Source organism: Haliaeetus albicilla, chromosome Z, assembly GCF_947461875.1.
Source record: "Haliaeetus albicilla chromosome Z, bHalAlb1.1, whole genome shotgun sequence".
Classification (NCBI taxonomy): domain Eukaryota; kingdom Metazoa; phylum Chordata; class Aves; order Accipitriformes; family Accipitridae; genus Haliaeetus; species Haliaeetus albicilla.
Window position 1 is genome coordinate 24,704,907 of NC_091516.1, and position 16,416 is coordinate 24,721,322.

Sequence of the window (16,416 nt, forward strand, 5' to 3'; positions counted from 1 at the left end):
GAAAAGAAAAAAAATGCTTTAGGGGTTTCTCTTTGTTTTAATCAGAAAATGCTTCAGGATTCTAATTTAAGATATCTTGATCCAGGAATCTGATGCAAATTTAGGCTAAAATCCTGTTCTTCTGAATGCTGATGAAGGTACTGCTATTGACTGACAAGCCCATAACTTGTAATACACTGTGCCTGTGAACATACAGAAGTTCCCAAAATGCAATCTGTGAACCATTGATATTTCCCAGAGCTTTCACTGACAGCTTATAGAGAAAGCTGGCTGGTCTCACAGTGTTGGCTCTTCTCTCTGTTTTCCAGCTGCTAAAGTGCATTAAAAGAAGCTAAAAATATAAAAACCACTTTTCTAAAATGTCCTTGATGTGTAAGTGACTGTTGGAGCATGCAGTTGTGGTGGGTAGAGGAGACAGTCTGCTGAAAAGGCAACTGAGACAGTGACGAATGTCTCAGTAGACAAGGGAATGTTGTCCACAGCATGAATAAAAAGTTGAGAAGTCTTGCCCAAGAGAAAGAAAATTCCCTCCTAATATATTTAGAGAAATTATTCCAGTGATGTTTCTTGAACCGAAACAGCCCGGCATGCTTAGAATTTAGTGTGTATGTCTAAATTTAATACAGTTCAAGATCTTGTTTAGCTTAAGAGGGAGAACATTTAAAAATTACAACTTCCAAGCTCAGTGTTGCTTCTGCTGCAGGCACTTTTGGTTACATGTAGCATTCTCTGTAGCCTCTCAAAGGGCTAGTCATGTAAGCCCCTCTTGGTCAATAATTGGTTTACCTGGTTTAATACAGATAAACAGAAGCATTGAACCACAGAATCTTGTCAGCCTTTCTGGACAGTCAGAAGGCATACACCTCAAGACAGATACTGTAGAAGTACTCGGTGAAGAGTAATTTCATTCTGGTTTTGTTTCATCATTCTTTTTGGACACTTAAGAAGAATGATGCTAAAGGGATCTTCACTGTTGCTGTTCTTTTTGCTCCCTGCTGAGAATAAATGTGGATAAACTGGAAGACTTCACTACTCACTTCATGCTTCACCTTGAAATTAGTCTGTGACATCCTCATCCTCTTCTATTCTTCATTGCTGTCGTCTCTCCTGGAACAAAATATAGTAAAAACTAGAATATACTGGCAATACTTCCAATTTATGAAAGCACTGAAAGATTATGGTGTTTGTATAGCAACTGAGATCTTTATAATTTCCATTGAAATTCTGGCTTAATATCTTAGCACATTCTGAGTCCATTGAAGAGAGACAGAACTAAACCACAGAAATCTGTCTTCAAATATTCATAGCTCTATGGAGTCAGCAAAATCTCATGCTTAAAATTCTTACAGAAGAAAGAAGAACCAGGAAGACTTGCGCACAAAAATTGGAGGATTTCATCCATATTCAAATCCCAAAGCAGCTGAGTTTCCTGTGGTTTCAGACTTTGTTGAGAGTTTTTTGCTTATCACTTCAAGAACAATAGCAGAAAAAGAGCCCAGTCCCTTTTGTCCTGGAAAACAATACAACAAAAATTCCCATTTTGCACTGAACTAAGAATTAGTGAAATGCTGTGGAGCTGATTGCTAAGTTAGGAGATAATAACTGATTTGCAGCACAGTAGGTACAGAGTAAAATTTCATATCATTAACTTGGTATGCCCTTGTTTGATATTTCTATGAAAAGGATATAGCCTGTTTTAATGTACTGGGAGACCCAACATGCTTTCTCCAGGAAAGAGAGGAATGAAGACTATGATAATTTTAATTCAGTCATTCAGTTACTTAATTTGTGTCAGTCAAGTTATACCACTTCCAAAATTACATGGCAGTACTTGAGCAGAGCACAGCCTTTCCAGAAGTAAATGCAGAATGTTCAATGTCTAGAATTTTCTTCTCTAAGCTCAAAAAATGAAAGGGAAGATCACTCAGATTTGCTAATTGCTATGTTTGTATACTAAATTACTCCAGAAACAATCAGAAAAAATTTGTTTTAATGTCTGCTTTACTGTTTTCAACAACAAAATGACTCGCATCCAAAATGTGTCTTTTCCTCAGCCTCCCCAACCCAAAATACAGCGGCAGTCATCATCTAATCAGATATAATTGCTCTTGTTTATAACAGCAACAGTGTGAGCACCTCGTGGTGAGCCAACAGACTCTACCAAATGGGTGAAAGAGAATGTTGTAACTGTGTTATTAATTATAACTGCTCAATAGCTGGGTCAATGCATGTTGAAAAAATTTGGTAAACATGTATGAAGGACTGGAGAGAGAAGCAAAGCAATGAAAGCCAGATGGCTGAAAATGGAGGAAATTCCAGGCAATTTCTACAGCTTTGTTCTTGTGTATTTTCAAAACTGAACTTTTATTCCTGCAGAACAAAGAACAGCTGAATGCTACAAACCCTCAAAAAACAGTGAGGGAAAAGCAGACGGTTCTAAGAATAGCATAGGATTTCACCGTAACACTCTCCCTTTACTCCTTCAAGCCTCTGTTATTAGCAAGAAAAGATACGAAACAGCCATCCTGATACCTGACTGAAGGGTCAAGATAGCCTGAGTTAGGCTAGGATCTAGCTCATTGCACAGTATCTCCTTTTTCTTGTCCTTTTCTTCTTTTTTTTTTTTCTCCTGCATCTGCTTGGTTTGTGTTTATGCAATAAATTATCTGTTATTATTTTAACGTTAATTTGGTGAATGCAGTATTGTCTATCTGTTTTGCTCTGTTTCATTTCCCAGATGAAGTCTAACTATAAAGGAGAAAAAAAAGTCAACATGTTTTTCGATGCATTTGGAGACGTGAGGCATTAGGTTGCTGGTAGGTCAGACTTAGTGTATGATGTGCTCCCATCAGCAATCTGAAATGAATTGAATGTGTGTGGAAAGGCCAGAGCTTTCCCTAATCCATTAAAGGTGACCTCTGTGTGTGGGAGGGTATCAATGCATATGTATTTTGCATTGCTCAGGTGAAATATTAGAGCATCTGTCTAGCTCATGAAAAAGGTTAAAAGATTTGCAAGTCTACAGATCCTGCCAGTAAGGCTGTACTGCAGTAGATACCAGTTCTTGATTTGTTGCAGTCTTTTCTCAGAAGTGTAAGTTAGAATTAGCGTTAATGAGGCAATGATGGTTTTACTGTCTCTTTGTGCTACAGAAAGATTTTCAACACCTCACAAACCTCAGAATTTCTTTAAGTGGGGTGTATTTCAGTCTATTTTGAACTGAAGTGCATTGAGAATATCTTTGACAGCCTCTTAAGATGTAGCCCACAGAGCCTCCTAGGATCACGGGCCACAGCTTGAACCATTAATGGAGTAGGTTGGAGAATCAGACATTAGAAGGAATATGCTGTCAGACAAGGTAAATTCACCCTTATTTGAAGCCTTTAGGTTGAGACATAGCTAAAACAGGAGTCATGGGCTCAGTGAGAGAATCATAATCCTATTTTTTGTCTAGGTTTACTTTGCTAAAGATGGGACTGTTCAAAGACATCTTAATAGGCTGCTGTCCCTAGACAGCTCAGTTATGCCATACCTGGACTACCTGCATGCCTACCCTGCAGTACTGTAATAACACCCTGGCCTTAAAATGTATTAATCTGTGACCTAAAACATTTATCTTTCTCTCCCCTTTTTTATAATGTAATCTCCCCCTTTGTACCCTCTCCAGTTGTTAACAGATTGTCCAAGATGTGTCTGACAGCCCACTCTTCCACTTTCTCACTGGATGCATTGCCTGTGGTGGAGCAGTAACTGCATGCTCCTTGGTATCTCTTACTCAACAGCAGTTACATTGAAGTCACCAAGGGGACCCACAGGGAGTGGTCCTTTTCAGCCATGTGTGTCACATCTAAATGTGAAGCAAAGCAACTTGCAAGTTACCAGGGTCAGTGGAGCAGCTCTGGAGTCTCCATCCCATACTGCCTCCAGCTCTTCTAGTTTAAAATTTCAGACCTCTTCCCCAGCCATTTTGCTTTTTAAATAATATGATGGTTCCTTCATTAGATAGGATTTCACTCATAGACATTTTCCTCCATTTCAGCTTATATTCTGTTGGGACTATTATGTTCATAAAATATTAGATTGCAATTATAAATACTGTTTTTGATAACGTACACCGTATTTCCTTCTTACTTCAAAGAAAGGTAGATCGCACTTCTTATACAGAATCCTATATACTTAGATACTTTATTTTCCTCTACACAAATCTCCAGGTCACAAGTTTCGCCAAGTTAGTACACCATGGTGTTGAAAAAATCTCACCATGCCCTACCACAGGTTTTTTATAGTTTGGCTTGTGATGAATATGAGCGTAAAGTCATGGTAGGGACTTAGTGAGTCCCTCTGCAGAGGTCAATTTCTCTTTTCTTTTTTTTTTTCCTGGCACTGTTAGTTTTCCAGTTTTAGTCACCTTAATACAGTCCACTTCTCTCCACCCTTCTCTAATGCCTGTGATAACCAGAACTTTATATTCACTACCACTTGATATTTTTCAGTATTTTGAACAAATACGCTCTCACTTCAGCATTTCTTATGTTAACTTCTAATTCTTTTTTTTTCTCTAAATGTATTCTCAATTTTCTTGAGTATTAATTTACTATGTCAACAGCAGGATTTCACTCCCAAAGGAGAGCTTTCCCAACAGTGACAATAAAGAGCATGTCTTTGCTCTTGTGCCAGCTATGAAGTTAAGTCAAATATTTTGTAGCATAATGGCCGGGATTAACATTTTCACTGCAGCATTAACCTGTGAAATAAGCTACAGGGTCTTATAAATGGTTGATTTTACTATGTGTCATCACTTCCTTTAAAAAGGGGTGAAACTAAGAGCACCATTATATCTTCCATTTACAGTACTGTTGAAGTAACTTATTATAGTAGTAGTATGAGGAATACCCAATACTTTCAAACCAATAAACCTTTACAGATGAAAGGGTAAAGTATGTAAAAGGAGAATAAAAATATGGCCCGAACTGCTGAAAATGTACTGTACAGTTCTGTGCCATACTTAAATGAGAAAGATTCACAGATGAAATAAATGGAGGAGGCACCTTCCTTTCCATTCAATTTGGAGTGAATTAAGTACCTATAGAAGGAGACAGACTGATTAAACAAAGAGTTCTGTATCTGTCAAGTTGGTCTGTCACATCTGTAGAAGCACAGCAAACCCTCCTGGTTTTTGTCCATGAAAGTTTCTATTTTCAATTATGTAATCTCCATTCCTCTGGCCTCTCTGCTAACACTGTTAACCATTGAAGGTCTCACTGATGGAGTAGAGTTTGTGGTGTGCAGTTACCCATTAGAAATATGACTAAGATGACATATTCCACACTGTAACCAGCTGCTAGTAGATCTTAGTCATTCACAGCCTTGGGAAAGACTTTAACTACTCACACAGAGGTGAACAGCAATGCATTTACTTAAGACCCAGTGGATCCACAGGTTTGTATTGTTATAACTATATTGGATGGAGGTTTGGGGTTGGTTTGGTGGGGTTTTTTTAATTATAATAGTTACATTGCTGTGGTTCCTGATCTCAACAAAGGTGTTCAGATACGTCAGACAAGTTCATTCCCCTTCCCATGAGGAAGCAATCTGTACTATCTGAAGTAATTTTCTCCAAGATCCAAGAAGCCAGTTTCTCACTCAGGAAAAGTTAGAGGAGAAATGTATTAAGTCGCCATTCTGTAGTCTGTGGATTCTGCACTCAAACCTGTATTGATATAACTATTAGGGTGGAGATATGAAATGGTTTAGTACAAGTTTGCCTATATACATAGTAACTTTTCTGACATCATCACTTTGAATGTAATAACTTTTCCTTTTTTGAGTCAGAATCACATCTTGGTTGATACTTCCATGAATCTGAGTATCTTACTATGCTTGTTTTGGTTATTTATGGGTGTAACATGAGTTTAGAGCCTCCTCACTCTGTATCAAGAGCCTCTGCATGTTTGGATCTCTGTATGCCAATGTGAGAAAAAACATCTTTTGTTGCAGAAGAGTGAATAAGTTACTAAATAGATTATCAGTCAAAGTTTCAGCATCTCAAAAGGGAAAGTAAAAAGGAAATATTGGATCTGGATGTGCCCTTGGAACAAAATTCTTGCACTACCTTACTAACAGTATGTTGCAAGAAGGGCATTGAAGGGAATTCAAACATAAGCAGGAATTGGGAGTTTTCCCAATTTCAGTCACAGCACCATACAGATATATATAGCTAAGTTCAACTGCTCTCCCCTTACCCTACTTAAAAACTGGAGAGAAACCTGGTATGCCTGATTTTGAGAGACAAACTGTTTGTACCTTCTGCACTGGCGAAATAGTTCAGGAACAGTTCATCCTAATGAAAATATTATCCCTGCAATGCTGCCAGCCAGGTCAGCAAGAAGCTCATCTTATCTGCTGGTTTTGTGGCAGTACTGCTCATAAAACTTGGACTTGCTAGAGAATTACTTAAGCCCACTCACTGTTATCTGAACACTGTTTCATTCATTATTCTGCTTTCTTTGTCCTTTCAATCCAGTGACGACACCTTTACTTCTTTCCTGCACTGATCATTTCAGCAAAGGCATCCTTAAATTTTAGGGGAGTCTTGTTACTCTGTGGGACAAAACCACATGTTCATTAATATTGATCTTACAGGTTGTGAAGTCAGGTTTCTTATATATTCTTTCCATGCTAACTAAATGCATTTTCAACTGTCTCATTTTTTAAATGTTTCATTTTAGATGGTACTTCAGATTACAAATAGTCAGTTCATTGCACATCTTTCTCACCTGCTGAACTTTTTTTGTTTGTTTGTCTTCTGGTGCCTGTAAGCTTGTTGATTTCTCCTTCAGGAACAGCTGTTTTTTAACTTTTTCCGTATAGCATAAAGTTAGACCCAAGAAAAGGTGTTGGCTTATGAGCCAGTCCGGCGTGGAGAGCACCAGTGTGAAAAGAGTCAGAGAGTATTCAAAATAAAGCAGCTCTGTCACGGGCAGCAGGGAGTTAAACTGTCTCTCTGCTTCTTTGCAGAAGAACCATATGAGAGTGCTTCATAGACTTATGTGCACAATTTATTTCATAAATTAGCTTTCTTATGTTTTTGCATTACTTCGATGTGGGTTTAGGGCAAGGGGTATTATCCTGCTCTGCTGTAGCTCCCAATCTGTGAGTTCCTTCCTGCACTACTCATTCGGTTTCTGCCATCTACCATTACAAGTGCAATTTGTGCAATTTCTGTCCTATTCCTCAAACTGCTCTATATTGCTTCTTCACCACCTTTCCACCTTTCCATTAATTCACTCTGTTCCTCAACTGTTTCTTTTCTTAATTTTTGAAAGGGGCTACCAAGGACCTATTTTCATTGTATCTCACATAAAATATTGAGCAACCTCCTTGTTAGAAGTGCTGCTTTAAGCATGAGCCCAAATCTAAACTTGGGACAAAAACTGGTACTCATTTGTCTATCAAGCCTAATCTGATCTGTGTAGCTATATCAAAGACAGCCATTGCTATCATTTATCTCAGTGCCACAGTTATCATACAGAGTAAAAGTCTCTTGTGAGGTACTTTTCAGTAGCCAGTATGTCTGCTAATCATTCAAACCAATTCTCTGCCAAACCAGTTCACTTACCTGAAGTTGTCTTTTCATGTTCCTCTATGGTTCAAGCATTCTGCATCTGCAGTAGTCCCCCAAAAGACCCACTAGACAACCTCACACTGTTCAAAGGGTTGGCAGAAAAACACAAAAGCTCTTTTCTGGCCTGCCCTAATTGATGATGTCCACTGCCTTCAACTCAAGGGACATCAAGACTTTTTTACTGTAAGGAATCTTATATTTATTGCTTGAAGCATGTCAGAAGGTTACTCCAGCAACCAAAATTGCCATTTGTAGAGTTGTTGCATACTCCATTTACCCTCTGTTCTTCTCTGACTTTTGAGTTCCTCCTCTGTTTTCCTGTATTTGGCTCTGTTACATAAATATTGGCTCCCACCACATTCAGCTATAATGAGCTGCAATATTAATTGATACCGATAAGTCTACAGAGTGAATGCAGGCCACTTCTGTCAGCTCCCAGAGCATTCTCATTGAGCCTTTGATCTGCTTGCATGTGTTGGCTGCATAGACATCTCTTTAATGGACTCCCTTCACTTGCAAGGAAGATGCTTTTTGAAGAAAAGTACCTCAATCTCCCTTGCAATCTGCTGAAACCTTCCCTGCCTGTTCAGCTCCCTTGTCACGTTGGTGATACTGAACAACAGATTTTGACAGGCTGGCACTGAACAACAACAACTAAGCGTGAATTATTTTTCTGTTGCTGCTGCTGCTGCTAATTTAGAAGTACTTTGCCTTTTCACTTTTATTTCTTAATCAAGTATTAACTTTTCCAAAGTGTAGTTAAATCTCAGCTTTCCTCTGAGGTGTGTGTGTGCTGTATGTATATTTGTAATGTTCTCTCTAAGACGAACTGAACCCTCGCAGTAGGAAGATCACTTCCTAGAGACTCAGGTCCATGTTTAAACACCTAAGTGGAGGTCTTAGCTCTCACACTTCATTTCAAAGGAGCAGTCTGATTTTACTGTGAGTGATTTAACAGCTGAATGAAAAATCAGTTGTAGTTAAATTCTTAGATTTTATGCCCCTTTCTTTGACATTAGTTTGACTATAAAGCCAGGAACTGACCTGGGAGTCCTCATCTCAATCCTGTAGCTTCACTGCAGGAAAGTATGCTACCCAAACAGGATTGATAGTAACTGTCTCTGCTGTCCAATGTTTAAGATCACATTCTGGATGGTATTTAAGACCTGACACTGGGGATACTGACTCAACCCAAAATAAATCTGCTAAAGGAGTCTCAAGAAAGCCTTTCACACCTATGAAACAGGAAGATTTGCCACAAACTTAGCTCCAGATCAATATCAGAAAATGAAGGGAGTTGTATGGGCTCCAAGTAGACTTCTTAGTCTGCAGAGTCCAATGGAGGACACACAGGTTGACAGAGGACAAGAGGTAGCCAGTATTGGCATAGTAGGTGATTTACTTAGTCTGTTGCATGCACATATACACAGCTGCCACCCAGCCCTTGTGCATTGAGGGACGTCTCTATGCAGGCAGGTGTCAGATGTTAAGTAAGATGATTCCAGGCAAACCTCTCTCCACACTGATGAATGTTTATTTTAGAAATAAGAAGAGTTCTTTTGTATCACTTTCATATGGTTTAACCACAGAAATATGACAATAATTTCATTTTTTTTAGAACTAGTTTGGGAGGTCTTTGTGTAGAAGGGTGTTTACTTTTCCTGTACAGTGTTCAATTTTCTTGGCAGTGCTTGAAGGGATTCTGTCAGGATGAAATCATATATCTCTAGAAAATATTCTTTACTTGTAACACCTAACAGCTTAGAAGACTTCAGTTTTTACCATATATACTGTGCATATAGGGACTGATCCAAAGCTGTTGGCTCCATAGTGCTTTGGCTAAAGACTATACACTTTTCAAGTTCTACCTACATCATTTACTTTTTCCCAGACTGAGTATGGGGTGCAAGAGTGCTTTGTTCTGAAGGGTGGGGGCTCTGCTGGGACACCAACTCTTAATTCTAGAAACTTCTCCTGCCATGAGTAGCTGCTTACTAGCTGGTGCTACTATCTGGTCTGTCTAGCTAGCAGAATTATTACATGGGCTCCAGTTCTTGTAGCAATGAGAGGGACATATAAAAACTGAGGCAACAGTGCATTGTTGTCCCTGTTGTTATTCATAACACGTTGATGCTTAGAGGCTCCTGTCAAGCTGAGAGTCCCATTGTGCTAGATAGTAGATAAAGACAAAGTAAGAGATCATCCCTGCTGTAGGACCACAACCTAAGCAGACAACATGAACGAAGCGCAAGAGAAAAAAAAGTATTGTTACAATTTTGCAGATGTGAAGTTGAGACACACATGGGAGAAGAGTGTGATCCAGCCGAGGTCTTGAGTCTTCCCATTGGACTCAAAGGGTGTATTCACATACTCACAGGCTAGCCCACATTTCAGCAGTTCTGGTGTCAATCACCTCTGGATTTCAGTGAAGAGCCAGGAACAAAGTCCTGCTCACTTGATCCTTCAGTTCTTCACTTGAACTGCTTGGGCAAAATATGACATTGATACTTTTTGTCCTGTCACAAGAAACAAGGAAAGTTCATTTCTAATTAAAATTAAATGTGTAGAACTATTTAGGAGTTCATGCTTGTGTTAGAAGGTTTTTTTCTTTTCCTTTTAAACATCTTGATCACAAACGTCCAGGCTATATGCTAATTAAGTATATGGGCCCTTACAAAACTTAAAATTCATTAAAGTATAACATAATAAAGTTTAATTTAGGTTTCACAGGCAAGATTTTTATTAACCATGTCAAGATAATTTCCCTTATTAGAAAAGGCATGGTTAAGCTGTTTTTTGAGGGCATCTGTAACATTTTTAGACTTATACTAACGATTCAGAATAATTGTGCTGTGATAGAAATCAATATTTTCAGATTATTGGGCCTTTTTTGGCAACTGGAGCTTCACAATTGTTCTCTTTCTTTTATTCATGGGAGCTGCAAATATTCACGTTTTAAAACATACTGACAATGATTAACTGTGGAAACTGCTTGTCTACCTGAAGTTAAGCACATGCATAAACACTGGTTAGTCAAGCCTAATTTATTTAATGAGAATGTTCCAGAAAATTGCAGTTTCTCATTGACCCTTTAGAAAATAGAATTTTAATTCCTAAAATTAATAGTATATTACAGATTATTAGTCTAATTCATAATATGAACTGACAGATTTCCTAACTGGTGTTTTTCTGTTCATAAAAATCCATCCATTACTAATTCACTTTGTTAGTTTATAGTTCCTGGAAGTGCAAGAAATTTAGTGCTCTGGTTGGTTGGGCTTTTCATGAATTTATGTCCAGTTTTAGACCACACCCTTAGCACTGTGTATAAGAAAACCTAAAGGAAAAGCATTGCCTTGAGCAGTCAGATCAGGTTCACTGCTTAGTTTGCCTATCTTCATGTGCATCGTATGTCTCCATATACTTCACCAACTCCAAAAAAAAACTACTAAGGCATCACAACATTCCATTGGAAGCAAGAGATTGTTCATTTGGAAAGTGAAAAGTTTCTGTGATCAGTTTTGTATTTTGGATTTGTGATGATACTTGAAATAAGCTATATTTTGGGACCATCCTCTGCTCCCTATACATTTGCAGTGGAAACTTGTTTTCATTTATGTTCATTTGAAAAACATGCATATATGTGTATTATAATACATGTATCACTAATACACACATATCTATTTGAACACACCCAGCCCTATGAACTGCCTTTTCCCCATTACATTCCTCTCTGTTAGCCATCTCTAAATGTCTCTGTAGTTTTGTATTAATATAGTTTTCCTTCAATCAGTTCAAATATTCAATGTATTGTATGTATGTCAGCCTCTGCAGAGGCTGAAAAGCTTTTGAATTCTGTTTTTTATGAAGTACAGTAGTTGAAATATTTTAAAAGTCTAGTTTGTGCTTAAATACATAACCGCGACCTAGGTATTTAGGAGACAGAGACAGACAACTGATGAACTGATAAATCTAGAGTTAGGACAAGCCAGGGGTTTAGGGGCACAGATGTGCCAAAGCCCTGCTGTAAAAAAGACATTGTTTCCTTGTTGCTACATATTAGTATAGCTTTGGGCACTAGTAGAGGAGGAAGAAGGAGGGATAAAAATGTTTCAGATGAAAACCATGCAATCTCTTCACTGGGCTCTGAGAAGCAATACAGGAAGTACCAAACCGATGACTTTCAGCTGGGCTATAAACTAGCAAGTATGCAGATTTTTCCTGAAGTTTGTACCTTACCAACAACCACAGTCAGCTCACAAAGATGCCAGTTCCACTTGCACAAGGTTCCCTTAGCTTGATCCCGTAACTACTGTATTCACTTTTTTAAGTATAGGATTATTTCCTACTTGAATTTTAATTCTGGTAGTGTCAGATGCATGCAGGACATGATGGCATTATTCTTTTTTGTATGCCATGCACATTGGAAGAGTCAGTTCAGTATGGCCAAAACACTCAAAAGCAAAAAGAGACAGAGGAATGCACAGATAAGGACCATATGAAATAAGACAGGAATTATTTCAATTAGCATCACATAACCCTCTACAGTAAGGGTAAAACTGTGTTACTACAGAAAAGCGGGGTTTTTTTTATAAAAGGGATTATTATCTCCAACAGTACAAGTAGTTTAAATTGTAAATTTAGTAGGATAATATTAGTTCAAAGTTTTGCAAGCACCTTTAGCTATTATAAAATAATTCTACAGCCCTGTGATTCTATTCCGTAAGATTATCATTGGTCTTCTCTGTGTTTTTTAGGACTTTGGAATTCTGCCAATCATATAATTTATGGTTTTGGTTACTTGCACATCCCTACTCCACTTTGCATGTCTCTGCTCTATTCTACATTCTTTACTTTGTATCCATGAAAGCACATAAAAGTCACTGGGGACTATGAAAGTACAAGGGTAAGAGAGAATTTGACCTCATATTTCCTGAGCACCTCTAAGGAATCTCCTGTTTAAAGCAGCTGGAAAGAATCGTGAACAAACCGATGTTATGGATAAGGCAACAGATGCAACCTGCAACAGAAATTTCAAACACTGGAAAAACAAATCCTTTCTCTTTACTGAAGCATTTCTTTCTGGAAGAAGAAACAGACACCCTCTTTGGCAGAAGCCAAGATGTCCAAAGAGTTTATGTGGCCTGCTAGCCACCAAGATGTGAACTGCCAACAGAAACATTGTGCAGTTATACCAGTAACAAACAATGAGTTGCTGGAGGCAACAGCTATTACCATCTCTTGAACAAAAGAAACTCTGGCAGCTAACCATGTATCAAAATAGATTCTGAAATAAGAAAATACCTTCTTTTCAGCACCTACTCAAATATCTTATTTTAGATTGTGCCAAAACTGAAGGGTGGCTGATATCCACATTAATTCTGACTGACAATTTTATGGGAAAATCTGGGAAGACCTCTCCCCCAAGATCATTCATATGGAGAACATACTCCAGATTAGTTTAACTGGCTGCCAGATGTCACTCCTATTCCACTGCTAAATAGCTCCCGGTACATGTATTAGGCTTTAGTGGCCTTCGGTGTATTACAGCCTGGAAAGTGACCATGGCAACTTCTACCTCAGTATGCAAGATGTGTTCCTTGTTAGAAAGGGTTAAACAGATTTTTGTCATTGCTACTAGCAGAACCAAGGCTGTTGTCTAAAAGCAAATAACAGAGTCATTAGTTCTTATGGTGGTGCTCAGGACATATCCTGTCCTGTTATAAAATCAGAGAATGTCATCACCACATGAAGGACAGAAGGGGAGCAATGTGGCTTTTTGGTCCATCAGTGTTATCATCTAGGGAGGAAAAAATATTTCTTACCTACTAGCTGTTTCAATTTGTTATGGGTGTTACGGTGAAAGGGAGGGAACAAATGCTCAAAACAACTTTATAAAATAAATAGAGAAGTTAGAATTGTTCTGTGAGTGTAGGATGGCACAACCTTGAATGATTATTTCCATAATGTGTTTAGTAACATGATGCATTTTAAACGTGCTGAGCAGTTTCCATTGACTGTCAGTGTTTTTCCTCTGCTTCTTCCACAAATTCTGCTTCATGCTGCTGACATGTTTCATAACTTTTCTTCATTGTCTGCCTCCATCCTGCTTGGAGCCTGAGGGTGTCTTTCTTCATAATCAGTCTCTTTAGTTTCTGCCTGGCTTTGCTTTCTTCAAGGGCAGTTCTCTGAGCCTTCCTTGTCCTGAATGTTTAATTTACTCCCCCAGCAATCAGTTTCAATAATGACATGCAGGAAAGGAAGCTATTCTTCAGGATTAGAAAAAGTGGCAGTATCTGGCTATCATACTTTCATTTTGGATGTGGGAGTATGTCCAGGTCAGTGTAGTGTTTTGCGTAAAGTCGATGGGGAGGCTATTTTCTTACATTCTCATTCTGAATATAGGACTTTTTTGTGTACACAGTTCTGCATATCTCTGAAGTGTCTCTTAGTAGATTAGTATTTTAAGCGATTTTCTGTGTATGGGTGAGAGAATTAGGGGTTGTGTTCAGTACAGCTCAAACGGCAGAAATCTGTTTTTAATGTGAGAAACACTGAAATTCAGTCATCAACAATCCTGTTGATGCCAGATTTACACAGCTAGTGCAGAGAAGGGCTGGCTTAGTGACAGGTGTTCACCCAGGGGTTAAAGAGGATCTCCCTGCTCTCCCATTGCATCTCTCAAGGCCTTAGCACTTCCTACCTCCACAACAAGGAAAAGTCAGTCAGTGTCCTGGTTTCAGCTGGGATGTAGTTAGCTGTCTTCCTAGTAGCTGGTACAGTGCTATGTTTTGAGTTCAGTATGTGAAGAATGTTGATAACACTGATGTTTTCAGTTGTTGCTCAGTAGTGTTTAGACTACAGTCAAGGATTTTTCAGCTTCTCATGCCCAGCCAGGGCACCTGACCCAAACTGGCCAACAGTGTATTCCATACCATGTGACGTCCCATCTAGTTTAGGAACTGGGAAGTGGGGGGCAGGGTTTTTCGCCGCTTGGGGGACTGGCTGGGTGTCGGTCGGCGGGTGGTGAGCGATTGCCCTGTGCATCATTTGTACATTTCAATCCTTTTATTACTACTGTTGTCATTTTATTAGTGTTATCATTATCATTATTAGTCTCTTCTTTTCTGTTCTATTAAATCGTTCTTATCTCAACCCAGGAGTTTTACTTCTTTTCCTGATTTTCTCCCCCATCCCACTGGATGGGGGGGGAGTGAGTGAGCGGCTGCGTGGTGCTTAGTTGCTGGCTGGGGTTAAACCACGACAGTCAGGAACACCACAACCAGAACTTCTGGAAGAAATTCCTGCTCAGCAATTCACTGATACATTCCTTTGATGGACTTTGTTAATATCTTCATTTTTTTTGTTAAAGACGGAAAAAAACCCAGCTAATTAAATCCATTCAGTCTTGAAATACAGTGGTCAGGCTCCTGCACACCAAAACCTTTCAATTTAGGATGCAAAACTGTTCCTATGATACTGCAGGACTCCCAAAGACTTCAAGTCCAAGAGCTTTTGGCAAGAACTGAAAATGCAGAGGAGCAGTAAATATTCTTCTTAGCCTCATCCTGTGGCTACAAGAAGGGTAACAGTGACCAGAGAAGGAGAATTCCCTTTCATTTACCGATTCTTCACTCCATCTGTCATTATAAAAAGAGAAAAATTTAGGTGACTTTATTCTGTGCTTAAGGTTTTCTCTCCTGACCCTTTCACAGATGGGAGATTGGGAAATGGAGCACCTGCAGTCTTACCTGTGGGGTTGGATTGCAGACACGAGATGTCTTCTGTTCTCATCTACTATCAAGAGAGACTAACGAGACTGTGATTTTGGCAGATGAATTGTGCTATAAACCTAAGCCATCCCTCGTTCAAGCCTGTAATCGCTTTGACTGCCCACCCTCCTGGTATCCTACAGAATGGCAAGAGGTAAGAATGTATGTGTAATCTCATTTTACGGCTGCTAAAACTAGTCATTACATGCATTATTGATGCATCATTTTGCTTTAGCCCATCAAGAAGATTCATTAATAATTCTGACAAGCAATTAAAAAACTGGAAAAGTATGTCTTTTTGCTCTTTAAAAAAAAATGCATCAACATTTTCAGAGGTAAATAATGATTATAGCTACTTCTAATACAAAGTTACTGGATACTCTTAACAGCTGGCTATAGATGCCAGACAAAAATATCTGGAATATGATGGTCAGCTGCAGTAAGTGGATTTGGGTTAGCGATGCCAAGGTTTCTAGGAATACAAAGGATCAAGGAGGATAGAATCTCTAAAAGTTCTCTCTTTGCTCTAAAGCGTGTTGGGTATTCCATATATTCTCAAATAATAATTTAGATTAGGACAATAAACACTCCTCATTCTTCAGAGTTACAAATGAGTGTCAGGCACTTCCCTGTGGAAGATGGATGCCTTATTACACTAACACTGAAAAATGCTGTCTACACAATGGTTTTCTGTCTTTGGAAAACAACCTGAAATAAGTTTCTTTGCTGCCATCTAATTGCAAATTAAAACATGCGTGCAATTCAAAAGACTTAAAGATGCTTCTGTTGGGTATAACACTGCACAGGAAGAAAGAATCCTGCCCTGTTGTCAAAAGTAAATGAAAAATTTGCAATGTGGTATAGGTGCAAGCAAAAGGTCTGTTTAAATCTTCACTTCTGCTGGGTGCAAGGGTTGATTCCATCCTATGAGAAAATTATGAGCGTTTGGCACGGTGCTTACATATGCCTACCCTGTCTCCATCTATAAAATCTACTCTTTACTTAACAGCCAGGGAAATT

The 16,416-nt window shown here is 38.7% G+C and overlaps 1 protein-coding gene across 5 annotated transcripts in view; it reads left to right on the forward strand.

Annotated features, from left to right (window-relative positions):
- The window catches only part of ADAMTSL1 (ADAMTS like 1), a 482,116-nt gene that overhangs the window by 412,005 nt on the left and 53,695 nt on the right, over positions 1–16,416 (forward strand). For all 5 annotated transcript variants that reach the window (XM_069777337.1, XM_069777336.1, XM_069777338.1 and 2 more), the window contains one exon: positions 15,340–15,550. In XM_069777337.1, coding sequence (XP_069633438.1) covers positions 15,340–15,550 — 211 coding nt within the window. The remainder of the gene's footprint in view (positions 1–15,339; positions 15,551–16,416) is intronic.